The sequence below is a fragment of the Cricetulus griseus genome, assembly GCF_003668045.3.
Source record: "Cricetulus griseus strain 17A/GY chromosome 1 unlocalized genomic scaffold, alternate assembly CriGri-PICRH-1.0 chr1_1, whole genome shotgun sequence".
Lineage (NCBI taxonomy): Eukaryota > Metazoa > Chordata > Mammalia > Rodentia > Cricetidae > Cricetulus > Cricetulus griseus.
In genome coordinates this window covers 217,757,745-217,781,168 of record NW_023276807.1, presented here as the reverse complement: position 1 = coordinate 217,781,168, position 23,424 = coordinate 217,757,745, and the positions used below count along the sequence as shown (strand labels likewise).

Genomic DNA, 23,424 nt, shown 5'->3' with positions numbered 1-23,424 from the left:
CCCTGGCTGTCCTCAGTATACAGACTAGGCTGTCTTGAACTCATAGAGTTCTACTTGCCTCTGCTGCTTGAATGCTGGGACTAAAGGTGTGTGTGACTGCACTCAGCCAGAAATTTATTTCTTGACATAAGAGCATTCTTGGTTGTCAGGTAGATTTCCTTCACTAATTTAGGGTCTCAGTGACTTCTAATTTATGTTTTCCAAGGTTACAGAGTATATTCCCCATATCCTAACTATATTTACTAGTAATTGGTCTCTAGTGTGTTAAATTGTAAAATGAGGACATAGAATTGCCATGGTTGGTAAACAAAAATACAGGGTGTACAATAAAGTATGAATTTCAGAGAATATATAGTTTCCATTATGAGTATGCCCTCAAATATCATGGGGAACATACTTATACTAAAATATTATGCATTATCTGAAATTCCAGTTTAATTGCCAATCCTATGTTTTATTCACTGATCCTACTTAGGATGTGGATGAGGTCTATCTGAAAACTACTGAATCCCAAGAATCTAATAGGGCCTGTTTACTACAAGACAAACAAATCTCTCTGTTACATCCACACAGACAGACACATACAGAGCGCTGGAGTTAGGTTGTCTGGGCTCTTAGATGTGGAAACCTTAGCACCCTGCAAGTTCAGCTTGTTTATTATTTAGAGGTAAAACAGAGAGGTGTGGTTATTGCAATATAGCTGAACATGGAGTCAGGATTAGTACACACAGATAAACAAGGGGGGGGGTTATGATGTACAGCTGGATCAAGGAAACACGTAAGTTATTCTCAGTGGAACAGTGTCTACAGGGGAGCCATCTTCTAGAGGAAAGAAGGGTGTGTTGGACATTTTCTGCACACACTCTCAATGTCCATGCATGCAAATGTTTCCCTAAAGTTAGACTCTAATTCTTTGGGTTGGTCCCTGAGCCTCCACCATTTTCCCTTCTATCATTCAAAGAATAAAGTTCAAAATATCTTTGCTGCCACACGGAACCTTCCAGGAAGTGGCCCAGTTTGTTCTCACCACTCTTCCACACAGAGGCCCTGGCTCTCCTGCCCCTTGACACCCCTTGACAAATCCCCATATGGTTTCTGCTTTGCCCCCATGTTATGAGAGTTAACTAATTGTTCATCCTCAGTGCTCAGACTGCTCTCTGCATCTTCTCCCAACACTTAATTTAATAGGTATCAACAATAAATGTATTTTTCGTCACTATCCTATATATTTCATTTTAAAATTTCTACAGTTGGAATGTGACATACAACCAATGACATCTTATTAGTGCTGCTACAAGAAAGTAGTTTTGAATGAGTTGTCAAAGTTGAAACACACGTGAACTTCATGGTGGTTATTCCTAGTGGCATGACAGTTATATACCCTCTGTTTTTTAGTCAACCTGCCATGTAAAGAAGGGATTTTATGTTGATTGTTGTTTGAAAGCCATGCAGTGACACCTATTTGATCAAAACCTCACAGAACAGATACCAAGAGTTTAGAAGAAAATACCAGAGACAAGGAGAAGGTTTTTTTGTGTCCCCCTGCGCCCCCAGGATTTCTCTGTGTAGCTTTGGAGCCTGTCTTAGAACTCACTCTGTAGACCAGGTTGGCCTCAAACTCACAGAGATCTGCCTGTCTCTCCCTTCCGAGTGCTGGGATTAAAGGCATGTGCCACCACTGCCTGGCTAAGAACAGAGTAGTCTTAAAAAGAAAAACCAAAAAAAAAATCAGTGTTTTGCCACTCACACTCTTGATAGCAGAATTCATTATTATGGATGATTTCTAAGTGATGAGATACTGTTGCTTCATAGTTTCACTAGCAGTAGTCCTATCCCACTGACCCAATATGAAGAGTCTTTAAAATTATTTTATGTGGATGGGTATTGTGCCTGCATGTGTATGTGTGCATTATGTGTGTGCAGGGCTCACACAGGCCAGAAGAGGACACCAGATCCCATTGACCTGGAGTTATATACTCTTGTGCAAAGCATTGTGTACACTGGAAAGGCAGCAAAGCCAACTCTCTAGCTAACCCCTGTGTCCCCCTCCCCCGTCTCCCCAATGATTGCTGTTAATAATATAAGGTGTCTCCAAACTGATTGAATATGGTACATTACCTTGTGTTTTCAAAGTAATTCTTTAAAGATAAGTCTTATTATAGTGTACTTCAGGGCTTCTGAGGACATTGTACCTCATCATTTTACTTGTTTCCTTTCTATTGAAACACAAAGTTTCTGAGAGCCTAGTGTAGTGCCTGCCACATATTCCATGTGCATCTAGTGTTAGTTGAGCAAGGCTGAGTGATTCAGATTTGTAGTCCCTGGGGAGACTGAGGCTAGGGGACAACAAGTTTAGGACCAGTGTGGGTTACAGTGAGTTCAAAGCTAGTGTGGGCAACTTAGTGAGACTCTGTCTCAAAATAATAATAAAAAAATGTAAATATAGCTCAGGGATAGAGCTCATGCCTAGCATGTGTAACAATCCCCAGTGACACAGACAGACAGACACAGATACTGAAAGGATATCTTTCCTGCTCGTGTTTGTCTACCAGAAAAACTCTAACTAATCCTCATCCTGGGTAAGTCCACTCTAAGGGATGACCTTGAACCATTTGTGCCTTCAACTGTTACTGTAAAACACTGCACAACAGAAAGATATAATTTCTTTTTACCTTTGAGGACTTACATAATGTGTACAGTTAAAAATAAGTTTCCTTTTATGTGTATTATCTTATTACCTTGTTTGCATAATTTCATATCCAATTTTATGCTTGCTACTTTTTTTTTATGTTCTCCACATCACTATCATGATCAAAAAAGGAGGTAGAATAACAGAGAGCTGAGGAAGTGGTCAGACAGTCAAATGCAACTGTGTTGCATTACTTCTGAGGAACACAGGTCATCTGATTGCTCTGTGCAGATGTCTGTTGCTAAATTTCTTACCAGGAGAAGATAAACAATGTCTAAGGTTTCAAAGACAAAAGAAGGCATGAGATCACCAAAGTTAAGTTTGGGGAGCCAATGAGTTCATTGGACTTCCTTAAATAGGTGAGTGGTTACTTACAGGTGTTTGGGCTTCCCCTCTAGTCTTCCTGGATTATATATACTCTAGTCCCTCCCTCAAGCCGTGTGCAATTAAACCAGAGGTGGGTATAACAGGTGGTGAAGAGCAGCTGGTCAGTCAGGTGAGTATATCATGCCTTCTCAGTCTTTCTGTTTTGGGATGTAAACCACCAACAAGCCCAGCTGGGGTGGTCTTCTACAATGGAGTGCAGCTGAATGCCCAAGTTACTTGGCTTAGAAGATAGTCATTCATGACAAGGGCCTATCCAGATATCAAAGTCAAGTTACTGGCACATAGTTATTTTAAAAGTGTTACCCTGCTTGGTTGGTTTAAAGTGATTTAAAAACGGTTCTGACTAGCTACTATGAAAGACTATAACTCACCAGTTCTTAGTTCTGTCAGAACAGTTCTACTTGAACATTTTGGCTATTGTTTAAGTCAGAGTCACCATCCTTTCAGTTTTCCATATAGTTGTTCCCTTTGAGAGTGCAGCAAGGGCATTTGGATTGTACTCTTTATTTTCAAAGGAATTGTTTTGTTTACAAGTGTTCTGCTTATATCATGTGTGTGCCTGATGCTCATGGAGGCCAGAAGGGGATGCTGGATTCCATGGAACTTGAGTTATAGACAGTTGTGAGTAGCCATCTGGGTGGTGGGAACCAAACCCTGGTCCATGGCAAAAGCAAGTGCTCTTAGCCACTAAGCCACCATGCTGGCTCTGGATAACATTCCTTTAACAATACCAGCTTCCCATAATGGCTCTGACCAGTGTCTCTCAGAAACAGCTTTCACAACATGCAGCACAGCCCTTCCAGATACCACAGTCTGGCACTTTAGCAACACAAGAGCTCTTTCTTCTGTTGAATCTTAGGAAATACTCGGTTTGAATTTAGGGACTGTGTTTTTAGGAAAGTAAGCTGGACATAAGTAGATGTCTTCAAGAACCACAAGAAAAAATGAATGAAGGAGATTGACTGTGTTCATCTTGTTTACTTCAGGGCCAAAGTCGCTGAGTAATGGTAGCACTCTCCGGAGCCACCTGTGTTCTTGTTCCGTCTCTCCTTTTGCTAAATATAGGTGAGGTTATGGACATAGGTCACAAATCTACTATACAGACTGGCGATCAGATTTAGCATTTTTCCCTTTATTTTTTTTAAACAAATGCAATAATTATAAGGGTATGTGATAAATACGACTAGAGGCCAGATACATATATAATTCTTGTACATTAACCATGTAGTATTGTGTATGTGTGTGATGTATACGGGAGAGCTGCATGGTACGTGGTAGAAATGTGAAGGTCAGAGGACAACTTGGTGGGGCCAATTTTCTCCTCCTGCCATGTGTTACGAGAAGCAAATTGAAGTTTCCAGGCTTATGAGGCAAGTGTCTTTACCTCCTGTGCCATCTGGCCAGCCCTAAATATGGGGTTATTAATCAGCACTATTAAGATTCAGCTGAATAAAATGTAAAAATTATAGAGACCAGAGCCTATCCCGATTCTAATTTAATGATTGGACATGTGATGTACATGTGCAGCACCAAGCATGTGGAGGTCAGAGGATAATTTCGTGGAGTATAGTCTCTGCTGCCTTTAAGTGGGTTCCAGGGAGCAAAGGCAGATCACTAGGGACAAGAGCTTTTACTCTCTCAGTCATCTTGCTTGTCCCCATCCTCATTACATTGACGCTTCTTCCTCTGGGTATGCATGCTCAATGAATTATGTTTTAAAGCTCTATAGATTATGCTAATGTGTAAGTCCTGGCTAAGAACTGCTTTTAAACCATCATCAACTAATGACAAAATTGTGAACCCGTCACTTCAGAAAAAAAGGTTGCCCATTTCACAGTTTTGTCTAAGGAGTGATTGTGAATGTTTCCTGGTTTCTGACTGTGTATCTGCTGCCTATCTATGTGCCATCTCTTTCCTGTTCAGCCTGATGGCCTTGCCATTTATAACTTCTGGACTTTCGGGATGAAACCCTGATCTTTGGTCCCCAGTGCCATCACAAGCCTGGCTTCTGGTTCTTTGCTTCAGGTTAAGTTCTCTGGACTTGGCTCCCCTCCGTCTTTGCATCTGTCTCCACCACACACCTCCAGGACAACCTGCCAGCAGCACTGACTCAGGGAAGAACTGCATGGGTCTATTGGCAAGTGATTTCCAATAACTGTAAAAGGGACAGTGTTACTGATGTATGCTACATCAGCAGGCTCCTTTGATTTCCTGCAAACATGCTTTTGTTTCAGTGCCCCCCAACAAAACTGATCTAAGAAAGAGGATTAGATTTCTTTCACTGGACTGAAGGCCTTCTTCCTGGGCCTGATGACCTTGGCTGTGCTTCCTTCGGTCTAGCTGTGGCTATCAGCAATGCAGTTCTACCTTCCTTCACATTTTTAATGGCTTGATTTTTTTCTTCTCCTTTCATCATCAACTGCTGCTTCTTTAACTCATACAGGACTAGTATAACTCTACAGCACACAGGAACTAGACATTTGTATGGCCTTACAGGAGTCTGTTTTCAGACAGGCAGGGCTCACACATACCTGAAAGGCCCTGGTAAGAAAATGAGATTAAATCTCTAAAAATTATGCAATCACATGGAAAGAAAAATGGCATGGCAGTGAAAACAACTTGTCATCAATCCTTGAAGTACTAAACACAAACCTTGGAAACTACTATCACCCACGATTTAACAGGTTTCTTTTTCTTCCAGAATCATTTTCTGGCTTTCAGTGTCTTTATATTTTCTTAGACTACCACAAACTCTTTGAAGTCCCGGCCCTCATTTTTTCATATATTAATTCCCACTAGCCCTAGTCTGCAGCAGATACTGGCTGTTAGTTCATCATTTTTTTTTTATAGTCTTAATCTCTAATAATCTCATGCCTCGCCGGGCGTTGGTGGTGCACACCACACTTTTAATCCCAGCATTGGAGAATTAGAGGCAGGCGGATCTCTGTGAGTTAGAGGTCAGCCTGTTCTCCACAGCGAGTGACAGGAGAGGCTCCAAAGCTACACAGAGACACCCTGTCTCAAAATACAAAACAAAACAAACAAAAAACTCATGCCTCTACTATGGTTCATTCCCACAAAACAGTATGCTATAATTTGTTTTTAATAAATTAAAAACTTTCCGAGTTCTTTTTTTCCCTCTGAAATATTAGGAAAAGCCCAAACAACAAGGGCAGATTAAAAAAAAAAAAAAAGTGTCACAAACATGCCACTTCAGTTGCCCAGCAGGCCAGAATTTCAGCATAGAGAAAATCCGGAAATGCAGGACCGGTGGGAAAGGCCCTATAAATACCTACAGTCTAACCAGGCCTCTATGTCCCAAATTCAACTTGTGTATCAGGCAGCGTCCTGCAGTTTTCCAACTACACTTGAGAACAATTCATACGTCTTGCAGGCGCAGATTGAAGGCTTCAGGTAATGTGACATGGGCAGAGAATTTTTCTGACACAATACTGGCAGGGACTGAAAGGCGGGTTTCCGGGAAATCTATTCTCTGGGTCACCTGCGCAACGTGGTCATCCTTTCCATTTTAAAACGAGGGCAGTGGATTAGAATCTGGCAAGCTCCTTTTTTTCTTAATATACTCTAGTGCCCAAACACGAGTGGAAGAGGGGAACTTGGTTGGGGAGGACCGCTGTTTTCCTGGTCCATACTTGAGTTCCCCTTCGTGTTTGCAGGGTTGGGGGAGGCACTCCAGGACTGGCTTCCCTTTCTGTGGGTGCTCTGACTCGCTGCAGCCGGAGCCGAATGACTGGCGGGGATTAGCACCAGGTCATAAACAACCTTTCACTTCCCCTCCCCCCTGGGCCGTCCCGGGGCCCGGCCTGCAACGGCCGCGAGGGCCTGCGCGGTTCCCTAGCCCCGGCCAGTTGGCTCTCCTCAGCCCTGCACTCTCAATCGCGACGCAGAGCCCTCGCCCACAGGCTGAGGGCGGCTTCCACTTCCCCTCTCCCGACCCTGTCACCGAGCACAGCCCAAAGGCCGGCCGCCCTGACACGCACGCCCACAGCCGCTGCCGCCCTGCGCGGGCCGACCCAGTCCCCGCCCCCATCCGCCGCGCTTCCGCGGCGTGTCCCCGCCCCTTCCCGGAGCCCGCCTCCCGGCTGCGGGACCTGCGGCCGCCCCTCGCGCTGGCTCTAGCGCGCACCCGGTGCCCCGCCTCCGCGCGTGCTCAATAACTGTCCTCTGAGTCTGCCTACAAGCTTCCCCCGCCCCTGAGCTGTTTGAATATGCTAATAAGGCTCTAAGGACCAGCCAGTAGAACTGCGGGCCTGCGCATCACGTGACACGAGTACGTGTCAGGGGCGGAGCCTACGTAGCCCCTGCCCGAGTTAAAACCGGAGAGTGAGAGAGAAAAGCGCTTCAGTAGCGAGAGGGGCTGAGAAAGTGGTGACACCGCTGGGGTGCGGAGGGAGTCCCTGAAACTTCTCCCAACAGCCCCAGGGCCAATCTCCCCTCAGCCCAGTCCCCTCTTCGCCAGATCCCTGGTCCCCACTCCCTGCACTGGGGGTGGGGTGGGGAACTGGGCCCGTCTCCCGCGGGGACACACACAGGGGCCGGGAGTGGGGACGGGACCCCCAGGCGGGGGGGACGGACGGACAGGCGTCCGTGCGGCCGCCCCAGCAGGCAGGCAGGCAGGCCGGAGGCAGGGGTACGACCGGGAGGACCTGGGCTGGGGAGTTTCCTCTCAACTATCGGGGGAGAAACTCCCCGCAGCCGGTGTTTTCCTCCCGGGGGCCGCGTTCCCCGCCCCGCGTAGCGGCGGTTGCCGCCGCCGCCGCCGCCGCCGGTGCTTCCACCTCTGCCATCTCTTCACCACCTCGGGCCCCGGTGTCCCCGGCCAGCACTATGCCCATCTTACTGTTCCTGATAGACACGTCTGCCTCTATGAACCAGCGCAGCCATCTGGGCACCACCTACCTGGACACGGCCAAAGGCGCGGTAGAGACCTTCATGAAGGTACCGACTGACCGAGCCCCGGCGGCGACCCCGACCCGGTGGCCCGCGGGGGGCAGGGCGGGGGGCGGCGGGGCTACTGCGGGCGCCTCGGGCGCGGGGACCCCTCCCACCGCGCGGGCGTGCGGGCGGGCGGGGCGAGCGGGCGGGCGAGCGGGCGAGCGGGCGGGCGCTGGGAGCTGGGAGCGGGCTCCGCTGGGCCTGGCCCATGTGGGGCTACTGTGGGTGCGGGGGTCGGCGGAGTGGTGGCCCTGTGTGTACGGTACTGTGGGGGCGGCCAGCGACCCTTCTGCGACTGGTAACCTCGCCTCTGTGCTTCCTTCTCTCCCTCCCGTCCCCACCCTGGCCCGCAGCTCCGTGCCCGGGACCCTGCCAGCAGAGGAGACAGGTATATGCTGGTCACTTTCGAAGAGCCGCCCTATGCTATCAAGGTAACAGCCCTCGCCCTCCCCCCTCCCTTCCCTGCTCCTTCCTAGCTCGCCCTCCCCGCCCCCCTCTTCATTATGCTCCCCTCCCCCACCGCGGCTCCCGCCTCCAGGTCCCTTCCCCTGTGGCCTCCCACCCCTCCCCAGCTCGGGAGCGCCGGCGCGGTGGCAGTTTCTGGCCCACCGCCGTCCCCTCCGGGTCTGGCTCGGCCTGGCGGTGGAGGCGCTACGATCAACATGGCCGACATTTCCCCTCCGCGGCGTGAGCGGCAGCAATGAACTGTGGGGGATATTTATTCAAGTTAGCCCGAGTGACAGCCGGGCCCAGCCTTGCCTAGCCAGGGTTTGCATTAAAAGGGAATCAGCCAAGCTGGCAGGGAAGCCAGGAGGGGGGCTTCGAGACTTGGTCATCACAGAGTGGAACTAGGAAGGCCACCGATTGGTGGGACAGCTGTGGTCAACTTAAGAAGTCCTGCTGCCATCTGCCTTCCACTAGTACCTTCGCAACACCCACCCCTTACACACAATTTGGAGGATGTTATGTTAGCGAATTTCCCAGTGAAGTTATTAAAGTATTAAGACTGTGTAGGGCAAGCAGGTTCATTCTTGGCCACCTTTGGAAGAGATTTCCTCACCCAGAGACAACAGTTATAACATGTGACCCAAGCCATATCAATCAAAAGTGAAGTTAACTATACAAACCCGAAGTGGAATGCCTGCTTGGTGGACATCACATTATAATCGGTGTCCATGTGTGCTGTGGCTTCAAATGATAAAAAAAATTCTTACATCTTTCTTTTCAGGCTGGATGGAAAGAAAATCATGCAACGTTTATGAATGAACTGAAAAACCTTCAGGCAGAAGGACTTACGACTCTTGGCCAATCCCTAAGGACAGCTTTTGATTTGTTAAATTTAAATAGATTAGTAACTGGCATAGACAACTATGGGCAGGTAGGTTGAATACTAAGGTAGAAAAGTTGTTTTTATTTATGTGTACAAAAACACAATCCAGTCCAAAAGTATGCAACATGAAATGCAAGTATAAAACATAACAAGGTTGAAATTTAGTGTGCACACAGTTCAAAACACCTAAGGTGTATGAGTTCCCTCATTTTCCCCTTTAAGTGTATTTCCCTGTAGACTTCGAATCTAAATTCTTGGCTATAAAGTTGACATGAATTTGGTTTCAGTCCCTCAAAGTTCATAAAAGACATCAAGGGGAAGATACCCTGTGAATACACCACTCTGAAACTATGCCACGTGTAGGTACATATGTAACTACTGCAGTGGGTCACAGCTGTCCCGTTGACTGCAGTTTCTTCTATATTAGTAAAGACATTGGAAGACATGACTGTTAGATGAGGGTTTAGCTTAACCTAGATTGTATACTTGCAAAGGTGAGATTTGTCAGTAGTGCAGTCATTGGTTGACATTCAGATGTCTCTTGAGGCCTATACTATTAGAAGTTACTATAGTAGGAAGTCTGAAAGTAATGACAGATTGAGAATTTTTAAAGTTTAAAATTTCAAAACCCTTGGGAAAATGTTTTCTGGGAAACATGAAAACTTGCCTGTCTTTCTGAAGCTCCTCAAAGTTCCTCTCATTTGTGAGGATGAGGCAAGAGCTTTAAGTCACAGCAGTCATTTACCAAGGAAATGTGAGATGATCCATTTATGATATGCTATCCTAGAAATAAAAGATAACAAAGAATATGTATTGCTGCACACCAGTAGTATCACACCCAAGAAATTCAGTATGCAAAGCACTATTACCATAATACTATATTTAGGAATATATGTTATATACTCTTCCCAAGTTCCATAATGCACAGTTCTCATGAATTTTGAACATCTCAGGGAAATTCTTCCTGTGACTTCACAAGCTATATTCCTCATTTGAGGATAACTCTTAAACACATATCCTCCTTTAAAAATGGTGGAATTTAGTCCTATAGCATTTAAAGTATGCATTACTAGTCAGACTTTTCTGAATGCATTTCCATCATTTAATTAATATCAACACGTTATTTTTTCTTTTTTGTTGCTGCTTTGCCACTTGTTGGACTGTTTCTGTAAAAGAGTTTTATTTCTTTGTTGTATGTAGTGGTATTTTCTTTTATCGTTTAAGATTTTAATCAAGCTTTGCCAAGTTCAAAGACATTTGAAACTTGCTATTTAGTTCCTTAATTTTGCTGTCAGGTTGTGTGTTGTAGAACTATTTCCAATTTTCTTCTGTCCCATTTGATAAGGGGAAGGGCATTGGGATACATCCACCTTTGACTACATACTTAAAACATAGCAAAAAGTCCTTTAGGAGAACTGTTTACTATGGGGAGACCCAGGGTACTTGTGTACTTTCTCTTTTAGGAAGTTTAAGATTGAAGGCAGAGCTTTTGTGTTTTATCACTTGGAATCAGAGAAGAAAATATGGGGATTGGGATGTTCTTACTGATTAGGGTTTATTAACTTACAACAAGGAAGGATAATGCCTCATTTATTTTAGTGAATCAGGATTCAGTAAGCAATGTTAATAGTTTTTGCTTATATCCTGAATTAGTACATAATGAAACTAGCCTTAAAGTAATTAAGAAGCTACAATTTCTCAATTAATGGAAACATTTTGAGTTAATTTTACTTGGAAGAAAACATGCTTTTGGATTTTTCATCATAAAAACATTTTTCTTTACTTAAATATTTGATATTTCCTATTTATATGAATGTTGGAATTTTGGATGATTGAAAGTATTTAACCCTGAATATTAATTTGGGTATTTGAAAAAGAACTTTGTAGGATAGCTTTGTTCTGTAACCTTAGTATTTTTGTATGTAAGTACTGCATGCTGAATAATAGGAATACTTGATATAGTCCCAGTAGTTAGAGGAAATGAGAAAAGGTGGGTTATCTGGAAGACAGCATGTTAGTCTAAAGAGCATCTATACATCTTAATATAGTTCCAAATTATGTTCTTAACTATGGGTTAAACGCACACATATTTATTTGTATATTTACATCAGTAACCTTTTCCCATATACATTTTCATATTGCATTTACTAACTTGGCATTCTTAATTAGGTAAGATACTCAGAATTGTAAGGCTGAAAGAGCTGAGTAGAAAAGATTGACTGGTTTTCTTAAGCACCTTTAGGATATTCCACTAACAAATTGCCTATGTAGAAGGTCCTTTTAAATGTTTGGTAATCAGTACCATTTGCTGATATTTCTACAGTCAGAGATGACTATGAACCTCCCAGTCACCCCTTCCCTTTAAAAGCAGCACCTTATTAAATTGCTTATTGCAGATAAACTTTTTGTCCACATATGCTAATAGTTTGAAATGATACTGATCCTTTGAGAATCTGAAGATAAGCTCAAGTAGATAAGATTAAAAATGTAGACACATTGGACAGTTTTATTACATAGATTGACATGTTTTTACATTTTTCTGTGTTTTTTAAAAAATTTTTCAATGTTTGTAGCTTTTTTTTTTTTTTTTTTAAGTTAGGTTTACCTGCTGAATCTGACTCTGGCCTTGTGTGTCATGAATTTTTCCACTATTTCACTCATTAGTATATTAGCACTGAATGGATTGCCTGACCTACTGTGCATTTTAAAAAGAGAAAAATATTTAGTGCTTTGAGGATTCTAAATGAGAGTATATGCCTTATTTGACAATGATGGCTTTGGTGTGAGATGAATTGGATGATCCTGTTTTTTTGTTTTATGAGCTGGTCGTCTCACTGTAGCCATTGCTGTCCTGGAACTCACTGTGTAGTTTGGCTAGCCTTGAACTTCTGAGTTTTGGATTACAGGCCTGCACCAACCACCATGCCTGGCCAGGCTTTTCTTTAAATGTTAATTAGTGAATTAGCAAACAGTTGTTTCCTATTTGAGTTTTTGATTTTTCTTTCCCCTAGATTATCAACAAGTTCTTTGGTATTTAAGCTATCAATAACCTTTTCAAGTAAAAGTAGATTATTATACTTGCCTGTATACTGCCTATATAGTACAGTGCTGAAATTCGACATGAAACAACAATGGATAGTTGGTCTTTGTGTGGTGTTGGATATGAAACCCAGAACCTTGTGCGTGCTAGACAGAGGTCTTACTACAGAGGTATATCTTCTGTCCTGTTGTAAAAATTGTAAGTCCCTTCATTAAAATAAGTTTTATTTTTAAAACTTTAATGACATTTTTGTGTGGGGAGGGTTAGCATGCCATAGTGCATGTGTGAAGTTAGAGGACAACTTGTGGGTGTAGTCTTATCCTCCACCATGCTGGTCCCTATGCTCAGATTAAGATCCTCAGGTTTGGTGGCATGTGCCTTTGCCTGGTGAGTCATCTTGTCATCCACAAGTTCCTTACTTTTTAATTGTGCAGTTCTATAGTATTAGGCATATTCACATTGTTGTGCAAGCAATGCCTAGAAAATTAAAGCTCTACCTATTAATAACACCTATTCCCTACATTCCCTTGAGGATGCTTTTTCTACTTTTTTTTTTTTTTCTTTTTCTTTTTCGTTAGATTACTGTGTATACCTCTTATAAAGTGAGATGGACACTTCCATCTGTGGGCTCGATAATCCAGTCAACTACATATCAGAAATACCTGAACAAGTCCTGCATCTGCACTAAACATGTTGCCATGTCACTGATGAATAAATACAACTCTTTACATAACATTAAGATTGCTTCAGGTAGGGCTGGAGAGATGGCTTAGAGGTTAAGGGTGCTGACTGCTGTTTCAGAGGTCCTATGTTCAATTCCCAGCAATCACATGGTGGCTCACAGTCATCTACAATGACATCTGGTGCCCTCTTCTGGAATGCAGGCAGAACATTATACATAATAAATAAATCTTAAAAAAAGAGAGTTTGGTATTTTAAATAACCTAGAGATGATGTAAAAAGTATGTAAGAGGTTATGTGTAGGTTATAGATACTTTTGCGTACTTGAGAATCTGTCCTGGAATTCTCTTGGTAGACCAGGCTGGCCTTGAACTCACTGAGATCCACCTGTCTCTGCCTCTGAAGAGCTTGGATTAAAGGCGTGCACCCACAGTCACTTTGCTAGATTTATTTTAGCCATGTGAGTGCTTTTATGGGCACATATATTAGTTCACCACATGCATGCCTGGTGCCTGAGGAAGTGGTAAGCCTCCATGTGGGTGCTGGGACTCCAACTCCAGTTTTTGCAAGAACAAGTGCTCTTAACCACTGAGCCAACTCTCCAGCCTGTGCTTATCTTTTTATGACTAATGATTATTTGCATCAAGGTTCATCCACATTGTAGCATGTAGAATTTTTGTCAGAATTTTCTTGACTTATCAGGAATAATACTGCAATTATTGTAGGTAGAAAAGTATCTCATTAAGACTGTTTTCATTTGTTTTGGATACACATGTTGAGATAGAATAGTATATTCTTTTTGAGGCACTCTCCATATTCTTTTCCATAGTAATTGCAACATTTTACATTCCCAGCAGTAGTACACAAAAGGTTGTGCTTCCTATATCCTGCTGACCCACCCAGACTGCACAAGCCTTCCTTAGTCATCTCAATGGGTGTGAGAAGATAACATTGTTTTGGTTTGCATTTTAAGGTTATTGTTTATATTAAGCATTTTTTCGTGTGCTGGTTAACCGTTTATGTACAGTCCTTGGAGGTATATTTAAAGCCTTGAGTTAAATATGGACTCAAGACACATATACACACATACAGGAACTTTTGTTTTTGTATTCAGAGAGTTGGGAGTTGAATTATGGCCATATACACCCTAGGCAAGTACTCTGTGACTGAGCTGCATTCCTAGCCTTTTGGGACCCCCCCTTTTTTTTTTTTTTTTGAGACAGGGTTTCTTTGTGGCTTTGGAGACTGTCCTAGAACTAGCTCTCGTAGACCAGGCTGGTCTCGAACTCAGAGAGATCCACCTGCCTCTGCCTCTGCCTCCTGAGTGCTGGGATTAAAGGCTTTCATCGCCACTGCCTGGTTTATAGGTCTGATTTTTAAGTAGCTTTCAGGAGCATATATTTTCTTCCAAAAAACTTGCTACAGTGTCTTTTTATACTGTAAACCTGTCTTCTAAACACTTAAAAAAATTATATAGTTTTGGCATTTCAGGAGAAAATGAAAAAATGACTCTCAAAGGATATCATTGTTTTGTTTTGTTTTAGACAAGGGTTCTCTGTGGAGACCTGGCTGTCTTGGAACTTATTTTGTAGACCAGGCTGTCCTCAAAGTCTCAGAGATCCACTGCTTCTGCTTCCTAAGTGCTGGGACTAGAGGCTTGAGCCACCATAACCTGGCTTTAGGTATTTTCTTTAAATGACAAAAGCTCATACAATGACCTCATTTCTTCCATTTAAAAAATTGATTTATATAAACTTTATTTTTGTTAGCTTAATTAATTCATGTAATTTAAGCATGTTTTACCCATTATAAACAATACAGAAGAATTTTTGGTTTTGCTTTACTTTGTTTCTATAACTTTTTAAGTTACATTTACTTATGTATTGGGGGACAAAGCAGCCTTTTGGAGGTTAGAGGGAAAATTTGTAGGAGTCAGTTCTGTTCTTCCACCATGAGGTCCCAATAGATTGAACTCAGGCTTCGTAGCAAGTGCCAGCTGAGCCATCTTACTTGTTGTCCCCCACCCCCCCTTTTTTTTTTTCTTTTTTTGAGTCAAAAACTCATGTATCCCAGGTTGGCCTTGAATTCGCTAGGTAGCTGAGGATGATCTTGAACTTAAAAACAATTTTTATTTACTTATTTTGTGCACATATGCTAATGCCTGTATGTATATGTGTACATTTGTGCTTGGTACACTGGCTTTGGATCCCCTAGAACTGTGGTTAAGGACAATTGTAAACTGCTGTGTGGGTACTGAGACCCAAACCCTGGAGCCTCAGGAAAGAGCAGAAGGTGCTCCTAATTACTGATTGATCTTGCTAGCTCTGTTCTTGAACTCCTGAACTCTGCTTCCACTTCTTGAGTGCTGTGTACCACCATATGGGTATGTGGTCCCAGGGGTTGAATCCAAGGCATCGTGCTTGTTAGGAAGGCACTCTACTGAGCTACATCCCCAGCCCCTGCTTTAATTTTTTGTTACTTATCTATTCTTATGTTTTTATTGGACTAGAACTTAAAAACACAAATCCTGAACTTGAAGGTTAGTGAATTTTTATATGTATTCTTGAGCAGATTTACATCTGGCAACTATTCAATTTTGTGGCTTAGTGTATCTTCTTAAGTTTATAGAAGGCCCAGAAAAGTTAAAATGTTCATTACAATTTATGAAACACTGGAACATTTCAAAAGATCATATTGTATTTGAAATAGTCATATAATTTATGAGTAATTGGTAATCTAACGAGTCTTATTCTAAGCTATAATCAGCAGATTTTCTTTATTTCTGTTTTTCTGTCTGTAAGTGATACAGTGTGAAGTCTTGTGGTTTCAGTTTGAAAACAGCATTTCATAGCTGGGCAGTGGTGGTGTGTGCCCTTAATCCAAGCACTTGGGAGGCAGAAGTGGGTAGATCTTCTAGTTGGAGGCCATTCTGGTAGACCTAGTGAGTTCTGGGACAGCAAGGTCTACTCAGAGAAACCATGTCTCAAAAAACAATAGCAAAAGCAGCAGCAGCAGCAACAAAAAATAGCAAAGAAAATAGCTGTTACTTTTAACCTTTCTTGTAACATTATATCCAAGTATTGTTACTAACTTCAGTTCGGGTGGGTTTTCTCCCTCGGGTTTGGAAAAAAGGATACATATGGTGGGACATAGGTGGTTGATAGGACTTCATGACATTTTAGGACAAGTTTATAATAATCTAAGATTATTTTGGGGTGTGTATGTATCTTAATCTGTTGAGCCATCTCCCTGTCTCCTTGGTCAAGGTTGTAATAATATGTATATAGTTAATAAAATTTTTGTTTCCACATTTTAACACTTTATTTTCTGATTTAGGTGGTTAACATACAGCTAATAACTTGTCAGTTAGTTGATTTTTCCATTTGAGCCAGCTAGTGATGGGGCTACAATAATAACTCCCCTGGACAGCTTTGTAATTGGTTAACTGTCATGGTTTTTTTTTTTTTTTTTTGTCTAAGATGATGTTGAAAATATTTAAGCCTCATGTCTTGAGCTAGAAAAATATGACTGGCTTGCTTATGGATTTCCACCATACTGGTGAGTTCCTGCCAGGTAGTGTAGCCTCTCACTCTGCTTTCCACTAGTAAAGTTGAATAGAAGAGCTCGCCATAGATGACGATGGTGGAGGTGGAGTTCTGTGCAACCCACTTTATTACTGTAATGTAATTTATTTTGTAAATTTCCTTTCAGATTTTAAAAACTAAAACAATGAGAACCTAACTTTGGTTTAATCCTGCTTCCCCTCTAGAACATTGTGGTGATACAGAAAACCAAAATCCCAAACAAACAATAAGAAGTATATGTGCTGGTCTGTCCCATTTAGCAGCTTATGTTGTGACGAGTCCTTAAATGTCTGATCTTCAACTTTCTCATCCACAAAGTGTTGTCAGTATCAGTTTTTAAAGTTTTGTAAGGATTAGATATCACAAAATAACAAGGTGGCATGTGGTAGAAACTTGGTTGCTGAGGTTCATCATGCTCATTATTAGGGACATCAGTTAACAACAGGATAAAAAACTTTCTGTTCTGAAACTGACTAGACCCAGAATCTCGGTGATATACTGTGTGTTCTCTTCCTTTCTCCCTCCCCAGTAAGTTATCCACTACTTCCGACTAAAATCATTGCTTTTGCTGTAGGGAACATGCTTTTTTGGTTTTAATTTTTGAGTCTCAATATGTTGTTCTAAAAATATATATTTAAAAAAAAACTATTGGCTGGGTGTTGGTGGCCACGCCTTTAATCCCAGGACTCGGGAGGCAGAGGCAGGTGGATCTCTGAGTTCCAGACCAGCCTGGTCTACACAGTGAGTGCCAGGATAGGCTCCAAAACCACAAAGAAACCCTGTCTCGAAAAACAAAACAAAACAAAAAAACTTTATTGAAGTCTTTCCTGAAATCTTCATTTATCTTTTCAAAAGCAGTTTCATACTACTAGACACATGCAAACACAATTTTAGAATAAGAAACATCTTCAGTCTTTGAGGAATCTCAGATCAGTCTATTTCCATGACTAAGTTTTAGAATTCCCATTGGTGATGATGGTTAGAAGATAACATTGTCCAAGGAGTCCAAGTGTAAAATATTCCTATTTTGTAGATCTGTGTGGGAAAAGCTATTAGCAGGATGAACCTATGAATTATTTTTTTAATATGAAGGGTGTTTTTGACATAAGCTATATGAAATGTGATTACTTACAAGACACAGTTGTTATGTTGAAAGACTTCCTAATTGTCAGCTTAGTGACTCCCCCGCCCCCCACCTCGAGACGGTGTCTCTGTGTAGCTTTGGATCTTATCCTGGCACTTGCTCTGGATACCAGGCTGGCCTAGAACTCACAGAGATCTGCCTGCCTCTGCCTCTCAAGTGCTGGGATTAAAGGCGTGCACCACCAGCTCCCGGCTCTTAGTGACTTTTCATAATGAAAATATATCCTAATCCTTATGTGCTTGTCTTTTCTGAAATGTGTACCTTAAAAGACTATGGAATCTTTTCCCTCAGTTTGATTTGACCAAATGTGTAGTACAGGGCTTGTGGACAAAGGATTTAGAAGGATTGTATTTTTTACAAAACTTTACTACTAGTTTTAAGTATGTGAGCAAAGATTATTGTAATATTACCTGTTAGGTGGTACAGCTTATGGTTACTGAATGACAAAACTGATATGGTTTGTTAAAATATTTTCTTCATTTTAAAACTTGAAACTTGTTGGATATTAGAAAACAAACAGATCTTAAGGGATATTTTGGAACTTCAAGATTAAAAATTCCAAATGCAGTTACTTCAAAATTAAAAATAATTATTTTGTTAAGTAAGAAAATTGCCTATTTAGAGTGCTGAGGAAAGTCAGGCCATATAGACCGTGGGTAATTGCAAAGGCTGTGCTCATGAGATGGCCAGGGTCAGTGCTTTTGAATTGTGGGGCTTTAGTAAAACAATAAATTTCATGGTCTTCTAAATTGTGATAGTTCATGGTCTTTATGCTCTTTTACAAATGTAGAAGTTTGAATTCTTAACTTGTAAGATAGAAAAAGAAGAGACCATATGCAGAAAAATGGGTCTAAATGAAAGAGTAAAAGGTCGTTATTTTATTTTATTTTTTCTCTGTGTAGCTTTTTTTTTAAATTTTTTTTTATCCAAGTTAAGTCCCTTCTAGCTCTCCCTCCCCTTACCCCCATCCCTCTCCCCCCCCAACCTACCCCCCACCCCATCCACCCATTACTCCCCAGGCCGGGTAGAGCCCTCAACGGGGGCTCTACAAAGTCCACCAAATCTTCCTGTGCTAGGAAAGGTCTTTATTTTAAAATTTTCTGTTTATTCTAACTTTTATTGTTAATCCAGAATGGATAATGTCTGATTTCAAACAAACTTATATTGAATGAAGATCCTAATGTAAAAAGTATTATATTGTGTTCATACAGTTTCTATGAACTCTGAAATGTGTGTGTATATATATGTATATATATATACACACACGTATATATATATATATATGTGTGTGTATATATATATATATATATATATATATATATATTAAAGTTTTACTTTTGTTGCAGTCTGTATTTTCACCCATATGTGACATCTACTCCCTTATGACCCATATTAATATCCCGAAGCCCTTGTCTGCTCTGTGCATCTCAGAAGGCTTATAGACATTTTGGGAGTACTAGGAGATGTAGCTTCATACTGCTTGCCTGGCATGTATGAACTCTTTGATCTCTAGCAGTGAAGAACAGACCATTTTTGAAAGATAGATCTGGATAGAAAATGAAATTAAAATACATTAAAAAAGCAACCCTTAAAAAGCCTTGGAATTAACTTTGTCTTACCAGTTAAGATTTATTCTCAGCCATAGCATATGGGAAATAATACCCTAGTTGTGAATTTTTTCCTTTCAAAAATACAATGCTTTGTCACTAATTTTTGTTATCTGTAACATATATTGACTAGATTTTCACTATTTATAGGGAAAACTGTTGCACCATGTTTTTTGTTTTTAAATGTTTTATTTAAAGAGTAAAAATTATTTTATGTGATTGGGTGTTTGGGGTGGGCATATGCCAATGCATCACAGGTGTGCCTGGTACCCTTGGTGACCAGAAGAGTCTGTTGGATTCCCTGAGATGAGTTATGGATGATTGTTAGTCACCACATCAGTACTGGGGATTAAACCAAGGTCCTCTGGAAGAGCAGCCAGTACTCTTAACTGCTAAACCTTTTCTCCAGTACTCCTGTATTTTTGTTTTTAAAGACAGCATTATGTGTAACTTTATTCTTTTGGGAGCCTGTTTGTATTGTAGAGATTTAGAGAGAAGTAACCAGAATCATCGTATTAGTCATAACATTCAGGGTCTGCTTGTTAGAGTATTTAAAATTGAATTTGACTTTTGAGTTCAAGAAATGATTTAGGTGGCTGGAGAGATGGCTCAGTGATTAAGAGCATGTCTGCTCTTAAATCAGAGGACCTGGGTCTATTCTCAGCACCTACATGGCTGCTCACAGCCATCCACCTGTAACTTCAATCCTAGGGGTCTGTCATCCTCAGATACCAGGCACATGTGTTATGAAGATGTGTTTGCAGGCAAAACTCCCATACACATAAAGTAAAATAAATAAAATGATCTAACCAGATTTTTGCCAAAACTAGTGTCTGTATATCCTGTTCTAGTCAGCAACCCAGGGAGATCATTAAGCTTGAGGATAGGATAGACAGATCTGGGTGAGTTGTTGAGGCAAATTGAGTTTTGATTTTTTTTTTTCTTGCCTTCATTTACCTGTCTTTGAAAATACATTTTCCTCTTTGCATTTGTATTTTGCTACATTAATTTTTCCCACATTAATATTACCTAATCCCTGTAATACAGTAGATATATTATCTAAGATAAGTAGATATCTTATCTATAATATCAATACTCTTCAGTAAAATTGTTACTTCTTCATTTCTGTTTCTATGCAAGTATGAATTGTTTGCCTGCTACTGCTTTTTAGAAGTTACCAAAACCAATTTGTTAATCTTTCTTAAACTTTAGGATCTAGTTTAAATGTAAAACCCAAATTATGAAATTAGACTTGTCATTTGTTCCTTAAATATTAGCTTTTCACAAAGTCAAGCATTAGTATTTCTTCAGTTTTTATGGTAAAGGTTATGTCTCTATTATGAAATTCCAGAATAGCGTTACCTAGACACTGGTAAAATAAATTTGTTAGATGTCTCTATCTTTTTCTTTTCTCCAGTACTGGAGTCTCAACATTTGCTCAAACCTTTTTATTCTATGTTTTTTTTTTTTTGTTTGTTTTGTTTTTTGAGACAGGGTTTCTCTGTGTAGCTTTGGAGCCTATCCTGGCACTCAGAGACCAGGCTGGCCTTGAACTCACAGAGATCCGCCTGCTTCTACCTCCCAAGTGCTGGGATTAAAGGCGTGCGCCACTAACGCCCAGTTTATTCCATGTTTTTTAATGCTGTTAAATTTACCACATAAGAAATTAGAGGGCTGAAAAAAGGGATCATATTGGCATACAGTTCTATAGTAGAATAAACTTGAAAGTAAACTGTTTCTTATTAGTGTATAATTTTAACATTTTTTTCTATAGTTAGAGACCTCAATCATGTAAAGATAACTAGGTTTTTTTGTAGTACCCTTTTCTGCTTGTCTTTGAAGCAGGTCTTAATAAATGTAGCTTCATTGGCTTTGAACTGGCCAAATAGCTCAGACTGGCTTTTAATTCACTGTCCTCATGCCTCGCCAACTGAGTTCTAGAATTACAGATATTAGTCAATGTGGCCAACATACACTTGGAGATTTTGGTTTTTTAGACAGGGTTTCTCTGTGGCTTTGGAGGCTGTTCTGGAACTAGCTCTTGTAGACCAGGCTGGTCTCCTACTCACAGAGATCTGCTTGCCTCTGCCTCCCAAGTGCTGGAATCTTAAACCATATTTTAACTTTCATGAATATTTGGAATTTAATAGTAAATGTACAGTTGTAGTCTTTATAAAGAAGTCTAATCATTATTTTAATAGTAATAAAATTTTAAGATGTATTAAAAATGAAAAGCAACCTCAGCTAATGAGTTTCTAATGTATCCTTTGTGTATAGTCAAGCATACTATTTTAAAAGCATAGTTTAAGATGAGTGTTTTAGAGGCTAGAGAGATGGCTCAGTGATTAAGAACACTGGCTGCTATTGCTGAGGACACAGGTTTGGTTCCCAGCATCCACATGGAAGATCACAACCAAATGTAACTCCAATTTCAGAGATCCAATCCTCTCTTTTGACTTTCTCAGGTACCAGACACACTTGCACACATAAAATATCAAATCTTTTTTTCCATTCATTTATTTAGCTCATAAATAAAGTCATGCACAATTATGATACATAATACAGTGTGTTCACAATGGCATGGCAAAATTAAACCAAATAACAAATCTTTAAAAAAAATGACTACTTTAGAGTTTAATATGTATTTATAAAAAAATTTGTGTGTGCCACAGAATTTGAGATCTTAATAAAAGAAATGTTTTCAGATTCTAAAACATAAAACTTAAAATTCCATATTTGGAATATTGACTCTGGAAGTACGCCTATTACTTTATTTGAAGTCTTTGTTGACTAAAGTAATTTATATATTGTTTGGGCTCTATAACTAACCAATTGTATATCATCTTTATAATTTAATGAACAGCCCCACCCTTACAAAGGAGTAGCAGTATTTCATGTTAAGGAACCCCGTTAATGTATTCTCAAGACATACTGGTTCTACTTTTCAACATTCCATTGCTTATAGCTATTTATTTGAAAAGGAAATTTTAGATTGAAATTATGAGCAAGTTTGGCAAATTAAAAAATTTTCCTGCTTTTAGTGATAGCTTTGGTTTAGGGATGTACACTTTATTATCTCATTTGCTTATTTCTGAGCATTTCTTCCTGTCACCTGACTACTACACTAAGTAGTCAGGCTCTTGGCTGTACACATGTGTGGAATGTGATGGCATAGGAAGAAAATTTGGGTTCATTGGGTCAATAACAGATGTAGCCACAACCATTTGTCCAGAGTGCTCAGGGCTAGTTTTCTTTTGCTTCAGATTAATTATAATTGGTTTAAGAGCATGATAAAAAAATCTATGCTTCTATTCCATTGCTTTTTTAGTTGTTTGTTTGTTTTGTTTTGTTTTATTTGATTTTTTTCAAGACATGTTTTCTCTGTAGCTTTGGAGCCTGTCCTGAAACTTGCTTTGTAGACCAGGCTGGCCTTGAACTCACAGAGATCCGCCCACCTCTGTCTCCCCAATGCTGGGATCAAAGGCATGTGCCACCACTACCCGGCTTGCTTTTTGAGGGTTTTGAATAAAATTAACAGACTTCTGGCCCTGAGTTTTGTTTTTGTATTTTGAAAAAGTTGACTTGCAGCTTTAAAACTATTTTCAAAATTTATTTTAACATATCACGAGCTTACCAGTATTACAAAAAAATATTATTGCTTGTAAGTGGGTTCTTTACATTAATTCTTTCAATTTTTTGAGATTTATGCCTTCATTGACATGTTTAACACCATGATCAGTTTTTTATTGAACTGTTCATTTTATGTGAAAGGGGGTTTTTACTTTATAATATCTTGGTCAATATAAAAGTCAGATTTTCTTTTCTATTTCTTTGGTTTAAATTCTAAATCTTATAACTTGTCATGTTTTCTAATGATTGTGTTTGTTTTCCTAAGACTGTGAGTGGGCAAAGTGAACGCTCAGTCCCTTTGCTGGCTGCTATGTCTTAAAACAGCTCTCTCTCTCTCTCTCTCTCTCTCTCTCTCTCTCTCTCTCTCCTCCCTCTC

The 23,424-nt window shown here is 40.6% G+C and overlaps 1 protein-coding gene across 3 annotated transcripts in view; it reads left to right on the top strand.

The window, feature by feature from the left end:
• The first annotated feature begins 7,433 nt into the window (after positions 1–7,433).
• Ints6 (integrator complex subunit 6) overlaps positions 7,434–23,424 on the top strand; it is an 80,509-nt gene continuing 64,518 nt past the window's right edge. For all 3 annotated transcript variants that reach the window (XM_027390364.2, XM_027390365.2, XM_027390363.2), the window contains exons 1-3: positions 7,434–8,035; positions 8,386–8,463; positions 9,261–9,410. In XM_027390364.2, coding sequence (XP_027246165.1) covers positions 7,925–8,035; positions 8,386–8,463; positions 9,261–9,410 — 339 coding nt within the window. In that variant the 5' untranslated portion in view covers positions 7,434–7,924. The remainder of the gene's footprint in view (positions 8,036–8,385; positions 8,464–9,260; positions 9,411–23,424) is intronic.